Here is a 13,937-nt window from a genome sequence, read left to right on the forward strand (position 1 = left end):
TGGGAGGAGATGGGATTTATCGGCTGGGAGGTGGGGAATACCAGTGGACCTTTCAGGGGGACTGGCAGCATCTTGGAGGCCAACATAGGAGGGAAGGGAGCAGATCCTCGGACAGACCGGAGAGTGCAGGGGAGGCCCCACGCATAATCTGGAGAAACTGCCGCGGTCTCTTTTGCTTGCAGGAGGAAAAGACGCTTGCAGCGGGGACTCCGGGGGACCCATGGTCACCTTCAGCAACCAGCACCACCACTGGCATCTGCTCGGCACCGTGTCCTGGGGCGAAGGCTGCGGGCAGAACGATCGCTACGGCGTCTACTCCAGCGTGCTGCGAAGCTTGGCCTGGATTAAGGAGGTCACAGGAGTGGAGTACTGAATCCTCCCTGCTCCCCATGGCCCCTGGGGAGGTGGGGACCACCTGGGGTGCTGCCAACAAAGCAGGAATGCTGCCAACAAAGCAGGAAGGAGCCCTGCCAACTGCCTCTGCTAAAAACCCTGGCCTTCCTCTCTCAGACTCCGAAAGACCTCACCTCCCTGGGTCTGAGAGCTCATTCATGGCATGGAGGGGAGGAAAGCTGGGGCTGGATCCCTGCATAGATCTCAGTTAGACTCTGCCCAGCCCGAAGCCATGTCCCTCAGGGAGAATCCAGGCTGGGCTGGGCTGACAGCTTGGCCTGGAGCTGGGCATGGCCCAGGAAACCTCAGGGTAAAATACCAATGCAATCACCATGATGACAGGGGGTGGGAGGGTAGGGTTTTGCAGACCCTCTGGGGTGATGAAGTGTTGCAGATAACACCTGCCGTTGAAGCCACGCCAGGATTGCGAAGGAAAGGGGATTCATTTGTCATTGATTCATGAATTAATATATTTGCAATTGTTTTTTCTAATTAAATGCCAATCTGTGCTATGCAAAAGGAGGTCCCAACATGACAGTCTTTCCTCCTGGGAGGCCACTGGTTGTTGCCTTTTATGGGACACTTCGAATCATAGAAGCAGACAACGAGGGTTGGGAGGGAGCTCAGGAGGTCACATCGGGCGTTTGTACACGCCACGGCATTTGATCCTCATTAATTTAGTTAATCTAGTCCAACCCCCTGCTCCAAGCAGAGCCATCCCTAGCTACACCGTCCCAGCCAAGGCTTTGTCTAGGCACATTTTATAAGCCTCCAAGGATAGAGACTCCACCACCTGCCTGGGTAACCAAGTGTTTTACTACCCTCCCAACGAGAAAGTTTTTCCTAATATCTAACCTCAACTTCCCCTGTTGCAAATTGAGACCATGGCTCTCTGGCTGCTGCTGGGATCTCGGTAGGAGAAACTCCCTGCTGGGCACAAAGCTGGTGGGAGGCGATCTATAAACTCGAGCTCGCATGGGACATGGGCAGCACATGGCCTCTGTGCTAGGGTGGGAATTGCGTCTTCCCTACGGACATGCAATATGTCACTGGAGACCTTCAACCTTCACCTGGCTCCAAGGCAGGGTGAAGGGGGCCGCACAGTGCTGGGACTGCCATCTGCTCAGGTGAATTGCCCCACATCCAGAGTTTGACACTGTCACCATTGCCATGGCTGCCCGACTTCACCCTCTGCCAGCTGGAGAATCTACTTTTCCTGTTGTGATGGGCTTGGTGTGAAAGGTTATTGGGGCAGCCAGCTTAATTTGGGTTTGGGGTACAAGCCAAGCGCAGTAGGTAACACACAGGGGGGAAAACACACACACACAGAAACGTGGCACACGTGGAATACGTGTGTGCTGTCTGCACCATCCTCCCAGGCCTACAATCCCTGCACTGAAGCCGCAGTAGCAATGACCTTCTCTCTCCTTGCCAATGACATATCGGACATGGGAGCTGCCTGTCAAAGCGGGTTGTTGGATGTGGGTCTGGATTAAGTCTTGCAGCTCCGTTGCTTTTCCCGTCGTGCTGCCTTTAAAGGAAGGCTCAGCAGAAGAAGAACCTGAGCGTGCAGCCTCAGGGAAGCCCTCAGATAAAGGGATTTCCAATGAATACCACTAACAGGCACTCAGCTTTCCAGTTAAAGTGGGGCAGGAGGGACTGGTTCCTCCTGGGACTGCTGCTATGCCAGGCAGAGCTGGTAGTTTCTTTGCTCCAGGGATACTTACTTGAGGCACTGCAGAGACAAGTCTCCCAGGTGCTCTGTCCTAAAGAAGTCCCCATGGGGGAAAAGGACCCTGAGAAGACCAGAGGAGCGGGATGGGGATTGCTGTGAGCAAGCAATCCCCACCCAGCATGGCCAAGGCGAGCAGCTTTCTGGGGAAGTCATTTTGTACAGCTCTGCCTTGACCCTGGGGTGTCGGGCTGAGGTTTGAGGGCCCAGGTCTGAGCTGTGAGTCACAAGCTGGACCCTGATCTCTCTGAGCCTGGCTTCTCCCTGGAAAACCCATCAACCCCATCGACCCCCGGGCCTCTTCTATGTCCAACAAGACTCTCCAGCCCCTGAAGCATCACGCCTGGAGCCTAAGGGGTGTTTGAAGGTAGATGAGCCTCCAAAACCCATGGACCCACACCCAGGTGGGCACCAGGGGCTGGAGCGGGGGGTGGATCCAGTGTCACCACTAGGCCAGAGAAGCCTGAATATCCCTCAGCATTACACTGGCATCAGGTGGAAGCAACCTCATGGATCCGAACTGAGATACTCCAGACTGATGCCAGGGGTCATTGCCCAGGTGGTTTATAGGTAGGCATAGGAGCAACTGCACCAGCTGGGTTTTCCTATATGTTTTACTGGGTGAGCTTTTACAGCCAAAGTGAGCGCAGCATCTCAGCTCCCAAAAGCATGTGCAGCAAGATGCAGATCTACTTTGGCTAGTCCATCATGTGCAAATCTACCCTCATTCCTCATGAAAAGACAGCCTCCAGGTTGGGTCCCTATGCAACCATAAAATGTCAGTGCCCACACCAGTGAGGGGTTGCATAGCCTACCCGGTTAAAGCTGAGTGAGCAGCTACAAATGTTGTTGATGCCTCAACATGGTCAATGAGGTTGAGGATAAGAATGGGGATGAGAATAAGGATGGGGAGAGAGAGGATGTGTGATAAGAAAGGCATGTGATATAAAGGTATTACAGGTGTGGGTGTCAATGGTCTGGGTGTCTTTATGCACAGAAACTTTCAGGAAAGCCCAAGAGTAAGAAATTGATTGTATAAGTAGGCTGTAAGCAGCCTGCGGTAGCATGAGGAGTAGTAAAAATAATGAATATGCAGAAAAGAAAAGGTGTAAAAAGTTTGGGAACGAAAGGTCATTGGACTACTGCATCGCTCCATCACTAAAGTACTGATCTGCTGGAAGATGCCCCTGAAGGTCCAAGCAAGACCCTGAACTCCCAGCGCAGCAAGACAGGGAGCAAGGGTGCTTGTACATCCCCCGGGTGTTTGTATCATGGAGCAGGAACAACGATGAGCTAGTGCTGCGGGTAGCATCTCCCTCCCAGCTCTGCAGGGAAACTGTGAATGCCAGGCATGGAGCCGACCTGCCCTCGCCTCCCTTTGCTCGTGACAAGAGGCTGTATTCAGCGCCCCAGAGGACAGGGCTGGAGAGCTTGTTGGCAATGAGAAAGGGAGAAGCAATAACAAGCCATGCTGTTTCTGGTGTCTCCCGACCTGCCGGCATCACGAGCCCAGTTCCCCTGGGAGACGGGCGACGAGGCAGTCATTTATCAGTGTCCGGCTGCAGCAGAGGATGAGGGGAAGGTCACCGGGATGGAGCGTGCTCTGGCACAGACTGAGACGAGCAAGGCACGAGGGGGCATGCAGGCCAGGCTGCAATGCAGCCCCACTAGGCTCAGCCACTGCAGACAGGGGCATAGAGAGGAGGAAGAGACATGCCCCCCAGCAGGGCACACCCCCTCACAACAGGGGGTACACCCCCAGCACCAGGAGAGGTGTGCCCCTCTCCCCCCCACCAGGACAGGGCACTCCCAGGAGTTGAGAGCTGCCTCAGGATTTTGCCCCACCTCTGCAGACATCTATGCCCTATGGGCGCCTTTCCTATTCCACCCTTGTGCTGGCAGCGGGGGGACGATGGCTCGGTCCCTCTGACTGATCTCTGCCGGCTGTCACGGACCCAAGGGGGCTTTATGTTGGAGGCTGGGAGGTCCAGGACTGGCAGAGTGCACAGGCCACCTGCATATGCATGCACGCACATACCTGAGCTGTGCTTTCTGGTCTGCAAGCATAGCAGAGGCTCTTGATCTCACTACAGGTCAGCTGCAAAGCTCCAGGCCACAAAGACCTGAGTACAAGCCTATCCCCATGCCTGGGAGCAGCTGTGCACACCTCACACAGGCTCTACATGCCTCAGTTTCCCCCTTCTGGAAGGGAATACCTTTCCAGAAGCCTGCTGGGAGGTGCAGAGAGCAGCCCATGCTCCTAACACCCCAAGTGCTACACAGGGTTAACTTTCCAGCCATGATCTCCCTGTTGCTCCTGAGACCCGATCCTCAACAAACAGAAGTAATGAGTCCCTGCAGCCATGCTGTCACTGAGGAGTTATCTTGCAACCCCAGATAAAAGAAGAGCCAAGAGAAGAATGAGAGGAAGAGCCAGAGCTGGAAGGAAACCAAATCCCTTCCCTGGGAGGCTGGAAGTGGGGAGCACTGGGAGCTGTTAGGGCCAGACACAGGGCTGTGTTATGACCCTGAGTCACTCCATTGGTGTCATGGAGACAGATACGGTCCGATCAGTGGCTGCAGACAGGTTGGATCGGGCAGAAACTCCTTGAGGGTAGATTACATTGAGGCAATAGGGGATTCCTGTATTCGTGCCGGCTGCTGCATGGACACAGCACAAGGGACAGCCTAAATCCTGAAATGTTCAGAGTCCAAATCAGAAGGAAGGAAGGATCATCGTCCTGACTGCACAGAGGGGAAAACTGAGGCACGGGGAGAGTAAGCGTGTATCTGCCCCGGAGGTGAGCTCAAGTCAGCCAAGCCAAGGCTGAGAGCCAGATACGCATTAGAAGCCCTGTGTCCTCACTGGTGGTGCAGATGCACTTCGGACACTGGCTTTGCCAATGGTCTTTGGCTGAAGCAATGGGAGTCGCTCTAGGAACTGCTTTGCGGTGGACTGCGGGGGACTTCGTCTGCCCCTGTCAGTCTGGGTGGGTCCCAGTCCAGCGTGGATTTTAGCCCAGAGTCGCATTTAGCTTAATGTGAATGGTCTTTATGGGAGAGTCCAAAAGGAAGCAGACAAGGACACTGGAAATCACAGGAGCCTTCAGTTCAGGTGTGCAATGAGAGTAAGACCATCACGGATGCTAATGAGAGATAGCGACTCTGGTCTGATGTGACCAAGCAAGCTCCTGTCTGCCAGCGCTGGGTTCCTCCTGATTGCTAGACCTCTGATCTTTGCCACATGCAATCACAGGAGGGCACTGGAGCCAAGGGACTTCCACCAGGGATCAGCTTGGACCAAGCCTTGGCTGGGATGATGTAGCTGGGGCTGGTCCTGCTTGGAGCAGGAGGTTGGACTAGATGTGACCTCCTGAGCTCCCTTCCAATCCTCTCTTTTGGTTGCCCAGATGAGAGTTCAGTAGCCTCTGAACTGGGTTACTAACTGTGTTTTATTAAATGTGTCTTACTGGGATGGCTTTTACTGATGAAGTGAGCACAGCATCTGATAACCCTCATTTTCTATGAGCCTATGAAGTCAGCTTCAGCTCCCAAAAGCTTGTGCTATATCTGTGTATCTACTTTGGTTAGTTTATAGTGTGCAAATCTACCCTGCCTTCTACCAGCTGTTAGTGCTCAGCCCTAATGAACAATGCTTTGCATTTGACAGCTGGTCTAACTCTATCTCAGCTCTGCAGTTGATCCAATAAAAGATATCACCCGTATAAATCCTTGCCTCTTGCATAATTCCTGGACCACCATGGCTCCAACATCACCCTGATACGGCTACTACTAAATCCAGTCTGATTTGCTGGATGCTGCAATCAGCAAAAGGCCTGAGAACTGGCTTGGGGGGCAGGATACCTGTCCCTCCACCTTTCTATCCATCCACATTGGGCGGGGTTTATTCCTGCCCGTCCCTATAGCAGCAATCACAAAGTCCCCGGTGCAGTTCACAGAGGCTCTGATGCAGGCTGTTGGGGGGGGGGCAAGGGCTTATGAGCTTTTCTGGTGTTATTAACCTCTTATTTGGGTCTGCTGGGGAGAACTGATGGGACTGAGGTGGGAGAAGGAGCTCTCCTTGCCTTGTCTAGCAGCAGTGCAGATACCGAGACCTGGTCACTGCAGCCAAGCCCAGCTGCCAAGAGTTAAGCCCATTCCCCAATCTCTTTGCAGGGTTTGGTTTCAGTCCCAGGGCAGAAATACAAATTCCCATGTAAGGGTGCACAGCACCATCTTCAGGCCTAAAACAGCACGTCGGGAAGCCAACCCTTTCCTCCTGGCTCCTGCCATGCAGACTGCCCACTTCCCATCTAGAAAGGGAGCAGAGATGGGCGAGTGCATAGGGAGTTGAGGTAAAACACTAAAGAAAAGTGGATGTGAGACACAGCCAGGCCACTTCACCCCCATCTGTTACAACCGGGGATGGTCCATGCCGATCGGATGGGAGTAACTCACCCACCCCATCAACGCCCCCGGTAGCATCTAGCCCCAGGTACAGAAAAGAGGGACAAGGCTCAGGTTAAAAATGTCCTAAGCGTCTGCTTCACTTTTAACTACCACTGCAAGAAAGGCTTGCTGAACTTCCTTGCCTCTAAAAAGAGACAGCATCTGGCACTCCCATCACCCTGGCTGCCTTATCGAGTGTTTATTAAAGACCTGTGGGCCAAGTAATTCCTTATACAAGCAAAGCTAAAGACTGCGGCAATACGGAAGTCATAAAACACACAGCAATAAAGCAATATACATTATGAGTTGCACTGGGTATAGATAGGGCTTTGCAAAAGCCCCGATGATATTGCATCTTCCCTTGTATAGTTCAGGGACTAAATCCTGCCTCTTTCCCAGTGTTCACTTTTAACATCCAATAACTTAAAAACCACAAGGGCGACATATTGAGAGAGCCGAACTAATCATTAAAAGCAATATTCATTTCAATTCCTGGGTTCAGGAATTGATCGCGTTGGCTCTGTGCATTCGACAGGCAAGCCGAAGACACGGTGTCTGCCTCTTGGGATGTTCATACACTATTTGCAGTAGCACCTATTGATGGGGTGCCCTCGGTTATCCCACCATTTCTGTCCTCTGACTATCCAAGTGAAGCCTTCTTTTGTGTGAACAGGACAGCAGGGTGCAATTCTGGCTGGGATCTTCAGAGGCAGAACTGTTCCTGAAGGTTTTTTGGGGAGGGACGCATCTCCCACAGTAGCCCGAACATGCCGGTATAACCAGTAACCCCACCTCGCCCGTCCTGAGCAAACTACCACACTGGCTGCACGTGGAAAAATCTTCATGACTCAGTATCTCCCCCGCACCCATGGTCTGAGCAGCTTTCAATTGAGAATGATGTAGAGAACGAGAAGACAAAGAAAAATAGCAGCAAAAAAGCAGGAATCCACTGTCAAGCAGCAAATGAGGCATTTGGATTCAAAATCTTTGCCTGAATTCTGATCCAGCACCCTTGTCTGGTGGGGTACGCTGGGTCTGGAGGGCTGGATGAGGCGTTGTGATTCATAATCTTTGTAAAAACTCTGATTCAGAAGCTTTGTCCGGTGGGGCGCACTGGGTCTGGAGGGCTGAATGGATGGCACTGGCATTTGGGGTACACTGGGTCTGAATGGGTGAATGGATGGCACTGGCGTTTGGGGTACCCAGGGAACCACTGGGTGTTTGTGCCCCCCATGTTGTGCTGGTCCTTGAGTCTTCCTGTGTATTCCCAGGTGACAAGCCTCACAGTCGTCACTCCTATGTGGCCCGCCGTGCCCGCCAGTCACCACTTCCAACAGCTGGCTATGGTCCACCGACTCGCCATAGCATTTCTCCCGAATGCTCATCGCCAGCTTCTCCAAGACCCTGTCGACACCCTCCGCCTTGAACACTGGCTCGCTGAAGTCGCACCGAGAGCACTGGTTGCATTTCTGTCCAAAGACCCTCATCTTCACCGAGCCTTGTCCCCTGGACCCGTCCAGGCACATGTGGAACAGGATGATCACTTGCACCGACGACCAGGCGTGCCCACACCCCGAGCACTGGAACCTAAAAGGAGGAAGGAAGCAGAGCGTGAAAGCACAGACCTCCTAGAGACGTGGGGACCTCCAGAAGTCACATCTAGTCCTTCCCCCTGCCTAAGGCAGGATCATTCCTGAGCAAAGCATTCTGTATAAATCTACCCTCCAAACTCTTCATAAGTCTAGGAAGAGTTACCTTCCTAGACCTGTATAATTACCTGTATAATCTATACAGACCACATCCCCCCAGGACCTTTCCAAACAGGCATACCCTTGGGATAGGCACTGCCCTGAGCACTGGCTGGCCACGTGTTCAAAGTGCATCTCTTCTCAGCTGCTCTGATCCCACCTCTTACTCAACACCGCAGTCTTCACCACTCGGGAGGATTCTCCCTTAGGCAGGACGACTCCTCCTCCTGTACCTCTGTGTGCCCCTAGCCTGGCCGTGCACCTTTTTCGACTCAAGGCCCCTCGCTAAACTCCAGGCCCCCTTGGAAAATGCCATCTCTTCATTCGGACTCAGAAAAATGGAGCGGTTTTCCCATTGCAAAGAACTCAGAAAACCTATTTGAGCTCCCTGCTTGAGATGGCTGGGTTTATCTTGTGAATGGTGTTCGCACACTTCACAGGGATGACATTATGCAACACCCTTGAAAGGATCTCAAGGCACCCCTGGGTGCTGTGGCACCTTGGTACTGGACTCGCCACTCCTTGCCTCCCATCGACCCCCCAGCCAAAGCCGACGAGCCAAGACCTGGATTACAAGGAGCTGGCTAATACACAGCTCTGAACGAGGGGGTCTGACTCCGCAGAGCAGGCAGGAGCTCAGAGCCCACATTTCCTGGTGAGGCTGAAGTTGGTTTCTTATTCCTGGTTCCCTAGTCCTTATCCCCAGTTCTTTACTCCTTACTCCCAGCTCCCGGTTCCTTTTTCAAAGCTAATCTAGACCCAATAAAAACTTGTTATTAATGAATTACACATCCTAAAAAGAGAGATTTTCATTAGCTACGCACATGGACTAATTAATATGTAAAATAATATTCCATATCAAGTACAGATCACTAAACGTAGGTCAGATTAGGATGGGATTATGGGGCAAAATACTTCTTAAAACACCCCAAATTTCATGGTGATGCCACTGGCGGACTGTCCTAAAGACCCCTGACCACAGTCCTGCCCTGTCCAAAGCATGGTTTGGCCGTGCCAGGCTGCCAACTAACAGCCCCCATGTCCACTGTACTTAGTATAATGGCTTGAATAAGCAACTGGCTTTCGGGCTGGGATTGTGGCTAGAAATTCTGCATGGGCCACCCGTCAGAAGAGCTCTGTGCCACTGGGGGACTGTCCTGGACAGCTGTGACCAGAGGCTTGCCCGGCTCAAGTACAGCTTGGCCATGCCCGGCTGCCAACAGACAGCATCCCCGCCACTTTGCTAAGTGTATGCACCCGAATAAGGAACTGGATGTCGGGCTGGGATTATAGCTAGAAACCCTTCTTGGGCCACCCCAGACCGCACCTCTGTGGCCCCGGGGGACTGTCCTGGACATCTCTGATGAGAGATTTGCCCAGCCCAAGACACGGTTTGGCCGTGCCAGGTTGCCAACCGACACCACCCCCCAGACACTGTGCTAAATCTATGGACCTGAATACTTAACCGTAATTTGGGTTGGGATTATACCCAGGAATCCTTCTTGGGCCACCCCAGACCACATCTCTGTGCCGCTGGGGAACTCTCCTCGACATTTCTACTTCACAAACTACTTCAAGATCGTTTCAGGCTGGACATAAGGAAGAACTTCTTTACTGTCCGAGCCCCCAAGGTCTGGAACAGCCTGCCACCGGAGGTGGTTCAAGCGCCTTCATTGAACACCTTCAAGATAAAACTGGATGCTTATCTTGCTGGGATCCTATGACCCCAGCTGACTTCCTGCCCTTTGGGCGGGGGGCTGGACTCGATGATCTTCCGAGGTCCCTTCCAGCCCTGATGTCTATGAAGTCTATGAAATTTCTGACTAGAGACTTGCCCAGCCCAAAACGTGGTTTAGGATCTGGACCCGAATAAGGAACTGTGCTAAGTATCTGGACATGAATAAGGAACTGGAATTTGGAATGGGATTATGACTAGAAATCCTTCTTGGGCCACCCCAGGACATGGGATCCATCGATGCCATAGAGGCATGGTGTGGGGTGGCCAAGAAGGATTTCCATTTCTAATCCCAGCCCAAAAGCCAATTCCTTATTCAAGCCAAGACAAGGTTCCTTGGGGGATATCTTTTATTAGACCAACCCAAATAGTTGGAGAATAGTTATTAAGCAAGCTTATTCAAGCCAATGCATTTCATACAGTGGGAATGGGGGGCTGTCAGTTGGCAGCCGGGCACGGTCAAGCTGGTCAGAGATGTCCAGGACCTCAGAGGCATGTTTTGGGGTGGCCCAAGAAGGATTTCTAGCTGTCATCCCATTCCAAATTCCAGTTCCTTATTTGGGTCCATATACTTAGCACAGTGGCAAGAGTGGAGTCAGCTGGCAGCCTGGCATGACCAAACCGTGTTTTGGGCTGGGGAAGTCTCTGGTCAGAGATGCCAAGGAGAGTCCCGCAGGGCCATGGAGGTGCAATCTGAGGTGGCCCAAGAAGGATTTCTGGGTATAATCCCTCACCCTGCTTCTCTCTGACTCTCCCAGCCCCGCAGCTGGAGCCCCAACCCCTGGGCACACCACACTACAAGGCCAGGGCAGGAGAGGGATGGGTCTGGCACTGCTTAAGTGACCAGAAATAATTCAAAGGGCAAGAGAGCCAGGGAAACACAAATTAACAAGCCTAAGAGCAGTGGCACTCAAACTTTTTAGACTCAAGATGCCTCTCCCTGGACTCGAGGCACCCCCTGTAACTTCTGTGAATTGAGGAGCACCCCATTTCCCAGGGGCTGGGCAGTGGGGGTGGAGGGATCATCTGCTTAGCTTAGCTGCTGATTTCCTCACCTTGCAGCACCCTTGAAAGGATCTAGCAGCACCCCAGGATGCCCTGACACCCTGGTCCGGAGCAAAAGCAGCAGCATTTGAGGATGTGGGGTTGGTGTGGGGCTGCGGTGGCTGCAAGCATGGAAGTGTCTTTGCAAGTGGGGGCTTCAGAGGCACCCTCCCATCCAGGCACACTGCCCTGCACACTCACACCCACACGCACAACACCTTCCCCTGCCAGTGCCAAGGAGATTGGCAGCCTGTCTTCCCACCTGGCACGTGCGTGCTCCTCCACGGACTGCACCCAACCAGGAGCCGGGCAGTCGTAACCAAGGTCCTGGTGCATCTTCAGGTCCCACTGGTCTCTTAGGTGGGCCTTCTCGATCTTCTCCCAAAATAGCTTTCTCCAAGAATCCATGCTCAGCTCCCTCATCTTCTCCTCAGTTTGGCCTCTCACCCTCCAAGCAGGTGAAATCACAGACTGAGCTTGGGACCGCTCACTTGCAGCTCCCTGGGAGACAGGCAGGGCCCCCTCGCTCCCGTTTCCCTCTCTCCTGCCCTCAGAAACCAGTCCCAGGGAGCTCTGGCCCCTCCTCTGTGCCTCTAGGAAATGAAACAAAAGGAAATCTTTTTTTGTCTGAAAGCCAAACAGGATGGAGGATTTTAACTCCTACACTGACAGCAACACGGGTGGGATCAGACAGCTGGCATTTGCACAGGGCAGCAATGCTCAGCCGGGGTGCCACCGTGCCCTTGGGGTGCCGTGAGATCCTTTCAAGGGTGCTGCAGGATGCCACATTATGTCAGCCTCGTCACATTGCACGACATAAACCCAAAAAAGGAGTGAAAGCAAAGATCTGGTGTTTTCAGAGTCTAAAAAAGTTTGGGAACCACTAGAGGAGGGGGTGCAGTGAGGTGGCTCGAGGAGGGTGGGCTTTGGCACTGGGCGTATTTCACCTCCCCCAGTTTGGTGGGCTGGTCCTGGGGGTTTGGCCCACAGCTCAGCTATGCCGGCAGCCAGAGCTCCTCCAGCGGCTTCTCCTCCCTGACCTCCCAGGAGCTGCCTGCTTGCAGCTGCAGCATTTTCCACACCCCATGGCTGCTAACGGCGCCAAAGGGTCCTACTCTGTTGAGCCAAGAGACTCACGAAGCATCCTGATCTTGCCCATCGCATCCTCGGTGCCTATTCCAAGACCTTGCTTAATAGGAAGTTAACCCCTGGGGTCCTACTCTGTTGAGCCAAGAGACTCATGAAGCATCCTGATCTTGCCCATCACATCCTCGGTGCCTATCCCAAGACCTTGCTTAATAGGAAGTTAACCCCTCAGGAACATGCTGTCCTGGACCTGTGCAGGTTGGGGCATAACCACATGCTTTGGGGGGCTAGGGGACATGATACCCCCTGCAGGGATCCTTCTCCAGTAGGGTGCAATAGTTATCAGCAAGCCCCTGGGCCAGTAGCTCTGGCTGCAGGCTCCTGCTTTTAGGGTGCACTGTAATATGAATCACCAGCACAGATCAGAGGTCTTAGGTCCTTAGTGGCACTGGGGTGCCAGCAATATCCCATCTAAGGGATGCATCCTGAAAAGCTGGCATCTCCATCTTCTTCCAGGCTCTCAGGGATGCCAGTGCACCCCGCACGGCTGCAATGACACCAGCATCTTTCTGTGTTGATAAAGGCCTGGGCATCTGTGCATTAGAGCACGCAAACACCTGCCTCCACAAAAGCTGTTGTAGTCCTTGCTAGAACATGGATTGACACACCAGGGCAGGACACGGGGCTCAGGGAGCTTCCGGCTCAGCCTCCTCAGCACTGACCTCATCTGACCCCAGCATTCTTTCCTGCCTAGGCAGAGGGTCGGACTCGATGATCTATTAAGGTCCCTTCCGACCCTAACGTCTATGAACCTATGAACCTATGAACCACTGATCAGTGCATCTAGAAACCATCCAGAGGCCTATTAATGGTATGAACTGAAGTGGGCCTCTGCAACAGCACGAGCAATCAACCTTGATCACCAGAAAGCAGACATATCTAACCTAAGCAGAAAGGTAGGAGTATTAGCTGGGCAAGGTAGGAGTATTAGCTTCTGGACCCCCGCAGAAGGCCAATGGATGGAAAATGCTGGATAGGACGGGCGCAAGACACCGAAACAGAGGTCTGGTACATGGGTCCCCCTGTCTCGTGGGAAGGCCTCAAGGTGTGGGGAGAACGGGACATGAACGATGGCACCTGCAAATGTCTTAGTAGCTGGTGAGAACGCGGATGTCAAAACCATGAAGTTATCCTGATCGGTGTATAAAATGAGACCTGGAAACCCTGGATACTTCGCACTGAGGTAAGGGCTGTGTTTTATGGGGAGGTCTTGTGTGCAGATAACCTGGCACCGTGCCCGAATGGGGCACAGATGTTCGGGAGTGCTTGAGGTCTGTGAGCAATAAGCCTGGCAGAGTCCTTTGTTACCAAGAAGTGGAGCCCACCGTCTCTTTCTCATAAGCAACGAAGTGGTTAGGAGTGGCGGTGTTGTATCACCCCCAGGATCCTGACCATGCACACACAGACCATCCAAACTGGGGGAGCCTGATGTGGCTGGTACTGCTTTGCCACCTCGGAGGGAGTCTCACCGCTATCAGTGCTCGGGAGCCCCCGTAGCCACTCACCGTGGATGTACCACTTGCTTTCTCTTCACATAAGTTATGCAATGACTAGCACACTAGATGAGACGAGCCCACGCAGGGACCATTTTGAGTGAACTGCGATGAACAGTCGCCGGGGACCACACCAGAGCAGACCAACAACCCCAGGTACAGCCCACGGTCACACGGTATGACTCAGTGTTTCCTGC

At 53.1% G+C, this 13,937-nt stretch overlaps 2 protein-coding genes across 3 annotated transcripts in view; one reads left to right on the plus strand and one right to left on the minus strand.

The window, feature by feature from the left end:
- The window catches only part of MASP1 (mannan binding lectin serine peptidase 1), a 59,264-nt gene extending 58,831 nt beyond the window's left edge, over positions 1–433 (plus strand). For both annotated transcript variants that reach the window (XM_014519357.2, XM_025202729.1), the window contains one exon: positions 183–433. In XM_014519357.2, the coding sequence (XP_014374843.1) occupies positions 183–373 (191 nt within the window). In that variant the 3' untranslated portion in view covers positions 374–433. The remainder of the gene's footprint in view (positions 1–182) is intronic.
- A 6,325-nt stretch (positions 434–6,758) lies between these two features.
- On the minus strand, positions 6,759–11,673 carry LOC102385020 (receptor-transporting protein 2). Its single transcript, XM_025202746.1, has 2 exons — positions 11,364–11,673; positions 6,759–8,161 (listed from the first exon to the last, which is right to left on the minus strand). The coding sequence occupies exons 1-2, from the start codon at positions 11,522–11,524 to the stop codon at positions 7,459–7,461; spliced, it is 864 nt and encodes a 287-aa protein (XP_025058531.1). The 5' UTR covers positions 11,525–11,673; the 3' UTR covers positions 6,759–7,458.
- Positions 11,674–13,937: the final 2,264 nt, after the last annotated feature.

Source organism: Alligator sinensis, unplaced genomic scaffold (assembly GCF_000455745.1).
Source record: "Alligator sinensis unplaced genomic scaffold, ASM45574v1 scaffold301_1, whole genome shotgun sequence".
In the NCBI taxonomy this organism is placed as follows: Eukaryota; Metazoa; Chordata; order Crocodylia; family Alligatoridae; genus Alligator; species Alligator sinensis.

Coding starts and splice junctions, on each gene's coding strand:
- LOC102385020 (XM_025202746.1), bottom strand. CDS start 11,524: ATGAGGGAGCTGAGCATGGATTCTTGGAGAAAGCTATTTTGGGAGAAG. Junction 8,162..11,363: donor GAGGAGCACGCACGTGCCAG/GTGGGAAGACAG, acceptor TCCTCCTTTTAG/GTTCCAGTGCTCGGGGTGTG.